Raw genomic sequence first — 6000 nt, forward strand, 5'->3', positions numbered from 1 at the left:
TCATTTAGAAAAGGATTTGAAGGCACATAGCAACAACAACAACAACAATTTAGTAGGAGGAAGAAGAGAGGAAGGGATGGGATTTTGGCCTAGGCTCAGGCAAAAGTAAACTGCTGCAGCTTCTCTTAGCTTGTGTGTTCTTCCTCATTGATAACTTTTGTCATCCTAACCACAGAAGATGGCAATGGCCATAAGTTGGAAGTGACTTGAATTCACACAACAACAATAACAACATTTCTGGGAAGGAAATCTACAGCAGTTGATAGAAAAGCCTGTTTTCTCCCTGAAACACTGGAGAATCTAGATCATGCTGAATTGATGGATGGATCTGCTGACCTGGCCTAAGGCTGCTTCCTATGCAAAAAATGTTCTTTGCAACCGGCTTGACAGGGGAAATAACTCTACTGTTGTTTGTGTTATCTTTTCATTTCCTGACATGGATCCATCACGGCACTAGTCTTCCTTTTTTATTATTCCAGGGGGCAGAGACTAGGAAACGGTCCCCGACTCTTAGCAGCCAGTTCAAGCGTTCTTTGGAGCTGCTGATGAGAACCCTCAGCGTCTGCCAGCCGTTTTTTGTCCGTTGCATCAAACCCAACGAGTACAAGAAGCCCATGGTAAGCTCCATGTTGATTCTTCTTCTTCTGGGGAAAAGACTTTAATATATGCAAACCCTAGATCTTTGCAGTGTGGCCTAGGAAATCTGACCTGTCCTTTTCCTTGACCAGGGTGACCAGATGTCCTCCTTTTCCAGGACATGTCCCACCTTTCAGCCTTCTGCCCAGGAACAATTCCAAACAGTCTCCCTTTTTCAGCACGACTAAAAAGCAGAAATTTACATTTATACGAGTGTTTTTACATTTGATTTGGTCACATCCTCCATTTTTCTCTTTTTATTTATTTATTTATATTAAACATAAACATGAACATACACCTTTGTCAAATATATACAATTTTAAACAGTTAATCGGTAGTTAACTGAAGGGAAAACATGATAATTGAAATAGGGAAAAAAGCATAATAAATAATAGTAAACAATAGCATTACTAAGATAAATAAATTCAATCAAACAACAAGGAGTAAACAAAGGGGAGAAAAAATAGCCCATAGAAACATTCTGATATAGTAGCCCCTCCACATTTGTGGCTTTAACTTTTACAGACTGGATTATTAGCGGGCTTGTTTAATATGTTCTCCCCAGGAATCTCTAGGTCCTCCAGTGCAATTCTGCCAGAAATTGACCATAGAGTTGTGCTGGAGAACCAAGACGTTCCTACAGAAAACACTTTTCTAGGCATCTGTAGGTCCTCCAGTATGATTTTGTGATCAACATCTGGCACATTTTGACCGTAGAGTTGGACTGGAGATTCCTAGAGAGGTGTTTGCTTAGTTAAAAAGAATAATCTTTTTAATCTGCAGTTTTTCCACATTCACAGAGGGTCATTCAGTCCTAACTCCAACAAATTTGGAGGGACCAATGTATAGATATGCATATCAATCTGCATATCTATATGCCCCCCCCCCCATTTTTCTTTAATGTCCTAATTTCATGATACAGTGGTACCCCGGGATACGAAATTTTCCGGGATCGAAAAGATCCCATAGGAAATAATTGTTCCGGGTTCGAATGTTTTTTCGGGTTACGAAAAATTTTGGTGCTTTTTTCGGCTTTTTCGCACGAAATCGCGGCTTTTCCCCATTAGCGCCTATGGCCTTTCGGCTTGCGATGCTTTTCGGGTTACGAAGCGGCGGCGAACGAATTAATTTCGTAACCTGAGGCACCACTGTACTTGCTCCTGGTCACCTGCCCTTGCTGGTTATCCCCGCAGTAGCTTTAGTTTGGAGAGCCAGCATAGTGTAGTGGTTTGTGCGTTGGGCTACAACTCCAGAGGTCCGGGTTCATTTCCTCACTCTGCATAAAAACCCACTGGCTGAGCTGTGGCAAGTCACACTCTCTTGGCCTCGAGTTGGCAATGGCAGACCACCTCTGTGAAACATGCCAAAAAATCCTATGATAGATGTGCCTTGGTGTCATCATCTGTCAAAAATGACTTGGGGCACACATCAACAACAAGATTTGTTTACGAAACTCAGGCCTGTTATAGACAGCCAAATAAAAGCTGCTTCGAGTCACGTTGGTTGGTGTTTCAATGATGCATGCGTCCTAAGAGTCCAGAAGTCGCACCAAAGCCCCTCCAGCTGGAGTGTGGCTTTGGTGTGGCTTCTGGACTCTTAGGACGCATGCATCATTGAAACACCATACCTCCTGACTCGAAGCAGCTTTATTTTGGCTGTCTGTAACAGGCCTCAGTGTGGTGTATGTTTGGTGTTGGCTAGGAAGACCAGAGTTTGAATCCCCACTGAGCTATGGAAATCCCACATTGGCAAAAAAAAAAAAAAAAACACTCTCTCAGCCCAAGAGGAAATTAATGCAAACTTCCTCCACATCCTCTAACTGTTCAGATTTGTCAGGGACAGTCCCGATTAACCGTCTGTCATCCCATCTTTTTCAGCTACTTTTACATGCCCCATGTCTCTCTTGTCCCACTTTCTGCCTTTGTCCTCAGCTTATTTCAGTTGCTGCAAACTGAGTCAAAGGTTCAAAAACAGCTTGCTCTTAGTTAATTCAGCAGAGGGGAGAGGAAGGACTGGAATCTCACCCCTTCCCAGTATGTTCAACCAAAAGCAAAGTGCTGCAGCCTTTCCTGTTATGTTCTTCCTCATTAATATATAATTAATTTATGCCATCTTGACTTCATTTTGGCCAACTAAAATGCACAAAATAGAAGTTGCAAGCTTTCAAAGTCAAAGGCTTTCACTACTAGCATCCATAGTTTCTTTTGGGTTTTTCGAGCTATGTAGCCATGCTTTGGAAGAATTTATTCCTGAAGACTTCTTGAGAAAGTGCCTGACAAAGGAGCTTGTAGCTTCACAAAGGACAGAAGCAACTTGGATCTCAGAAGGAACATCTCTTTATGTCTTGCTATTGGTACTTAAAATTTTATTTTAGTTCCTGGAGGACCCACATAGCCAGAAGGAGGAAGGGCATGCCAACTGCATGAATGTCCCTCCATACCGCCTGAAATGAGAACAGATACATCTTAACAAAATGCAGGCTTGTAACTAACATCATCATATTTTTCCCCTCCTGAATGATTTTTAACACCTTTGCCTGATGAAGAATCCAGTGGAGATTCGAACGCTTGCATCACGTATTTTATGCATTTTGGTTGGCCAGTGAAGGTATCACTGTTTTGTGGATTTTGGATGTTATTGTACTTTGGTACATAGCCAACACAGCTCTACCTTTGGATATGTTTTCTTAAAAATACAGAACAAATAAAGAAAGTGAACATGTATTAAAATAGGAAATAGGCTGAATATGAAGAAAATAAGAGAAAAGAAAAGAAAAGAAATTGTTCTGGGAAATTGTATTTTTGCCTGAGGTCAAGCAGAAGCAAGAGCTGATAGGGACAGGAAGCAGGATTTCAGGAAACCAAAAAAGCATGGAAAGATCTCTGCCTGTTGTTATGTGACATTTACTGCACTTTTTTAAAAAAGTGTAACACAAGACCATCATGTTTTCTAGATACAAAGGAAGCAGATTTTTTGCTTTTATCGAGATGACAGTATTTTTATTGCTGAGTGAATCTTCCTGGTACAAATTGTTTTTGATGCAGCTGTGGTGAGACGACTTGTTTAAAAGCAGGAGACACTAAAATCCCCTTTTTGTTGCTGCTGTGTGCCTTTATAGCCACACAGGGAACCAAACCCTGGTCTCCAGCATCATAGTCTAATGCTCAAACCACTACGCTGGCTCTCATATCTACATACAATTTCTAAAATGTATACAGAAGGACATGCATTTGAAAGAGCACGCATCTGTACCTGTAGGAATGGTTTTTAGAGAGTTTAAGAAGTGAGCACAGACCAGGACATGGACATGAGGTCTGTGGATGCAGTATTGATAATAGTGCATTTACGCAAGTAATGTATGTGTTCTTCACTGAAGTATTCAGAGGTGCTTCATTCACGTCTCTGTCCATTCCACATCTTAAAGTCTATTCACTGTCTCACATAAGAAGTTTTCAGTCTAGCATTCTGTTAGCTGGACATTCATTGACTTCTGGACTTAGGACTTTAATTGCACGTGGGTTTTAAACTGCAATTTTAGCTAGAGAATAATGTCTTTGGCAATACTTTCTGTTGCTGTGCCACTGAAGAGATGTTAGAATGCATTCTGTTGCTGTTGTTATTGTTGTTGTGCGCCTTCACTACACCATGCCTGCTCTCCATTCACCTCTAGTGAGCCCCAATTCCATTTTTGTTTTCCTTTCAACTTTGTAGAAAATAATTGGAAAGGTTAATCAGTATCTTTGCTCTAAAATGTTCGTGTCAACTCCCCAACTTTGTCTTTTATAGTTGTTTGACCGGGAACTCTGTGTCCGCCAGCTGAGGTACTCCGGGATGATGGAGACCATCCGAATCCGCAGGGCTGGCTACCCCATCCGTTATACCTTTGTAGAGTTTGTGGACAGGTACCGAGTACTCATGCCAGGGGTGAAACCAGCATACAAACAGGTATGATTATTAGTTATCATCTTCTAAAAGCACAATTCATCACTCTCAAATAAAACAGACTGTACGCAGAGGTATAGCTATAAGGGAGGGATAAAAAATGAAGACATTGGCCCTCAGTAAGAATTATACACTTCCAAATGAAATTTTCCTTCACTCCCCAAATTTCTAGCATTGCACTGAGCATTTCTCAGCTCAAAACAATGTAACAATGTGTATTTTGTAAGTAAATATGTTTAGTATATGAGCATATTTAAATATGTATATTTAATTTAAATGTATTTAAAAATCAGACTGATACTTTTCAGGGAGTGAACTAATAGATGAAAACATGCAAAAGTGACATATCAATAAAAATATGACTAAGAGCATTATCGCATTATTAAACAAATGAAAAGAAACATGGTTGTTGTTGTTTTTCTCCCTCCGTATGACTCTTGTTCTCTTCAGCTTGTAAAAGCATGGGAGAGCATTGTAAAAGTGTCATTTTTGCCAAATGGATTATTTCACCTTGGCAAATGGGACACTTTTACAACACTTTTACAACTCTCTCCCACGATTTCATAACTGGAAGAGAATGAAAGAAAGTGATTTCGTGTAGAGAGAGAAAAAATATGTGTCTTTTCATTTGCCTACCAAGTTTGTTTAATAATGTGATAAGGCTGTAGGAAAATTGTATGTTTTCATTATTGTTAAATATTGTAAAAATATTGTGATTTAAAAAAAAATATCACAGAGTAACACCAGGAATGGACTAATGCATGAACACCTACAGAAGTGACCTGGATTGGAAAGTAGGAATGCTGGGGAAATGTTGCTTGATTTGCTCTACTTACCGTAATTTGCACCTCCCGCCTAATTTTCACTAGTATGTGAACCCAAACACAGTGATTCTATGAATTCTGTGCTTTAAAAATGCATATAAAATGCAGATATTAAGGGGAACTGGTGTGATGAGTCATGGCAAAATCCCACCATGCCATTTCTTTTAGGGAGACCTGCGGGGAACATGTCAGCGCATTGCTGAAGCTGTGTTGGGAAAAGACGATGACTGGCAGATTGGCAAAACAAAGATATTCCTGAAGGTAAGATGGCAATCAGTTTATAGAGTAGAATGCATCTCCAGATGGGGAAAAATGTCTCTGGACATCTCAACAGTTTCCACAAATGCTTAACCTGCAAGTGTGTAAGGAAGACTGTACTAGCGTAATCTGATGAATGTACGTATTAAACCTCACCAACCAAATAACCAGGCTGATGAACTGATCTGCTAAGGTGAATTATGCACTTGCATAGAATGTGATACGCAGGTGTAGATCATTTTGCTTCTGCTCCATAAACAGTGGGCCCTCAGTATCCACTGGAGTTTGGTTCCAGGCCTCCCCTGTGGATTCCAAAATATGTGGATGCTCAAGTTCATTA

At 40.3% G+C, this 6000-nt stretch overlaps 1 protein-coding gene across 1 annotated transcript in view; it reads left to right on the top strand.

The window, feature by feature from the left end:
* LOC121925124 (unconventional myosin-VIIa) overlaps positions 1-6000 on the top strand; it is a 114698-nt gene that overhangs the window by 56246 nt on the left and 52452 nt on the right. Inside the window, exons 15-17 of the mRNA XM_042456920.1 lie at positions 480-617; positions 4423-4581; positions 5571-5663. Of these exons, the coding sequence (XP_042312854.1) occupies positions 480-617; positions 4423-4581; positions 5571-5663 (390 nt within the window). The remainder of the gene's footprint in view (positions 1-479; positions 618-4422; positions 4582-5570; positions 5664-6000) is intronic.

The sequence above is a fragment of the Sceloporus undulatus genome, chromosome 3 (genome assembly GCF_019175285.1).
Source record: "Sceloporus undulatus isolate JIND9_A2432 ecotype Alabama chromosome 3, SceUnd_v1.1, whole genome shotgun sequence".
NCBI classification, from domain to species: Eukaryota; Metazoa; Chordata; class Lepidosauria; order Squamata; family Phrynosomatidae; genus Sceloporus; species Sceloporus undulatus.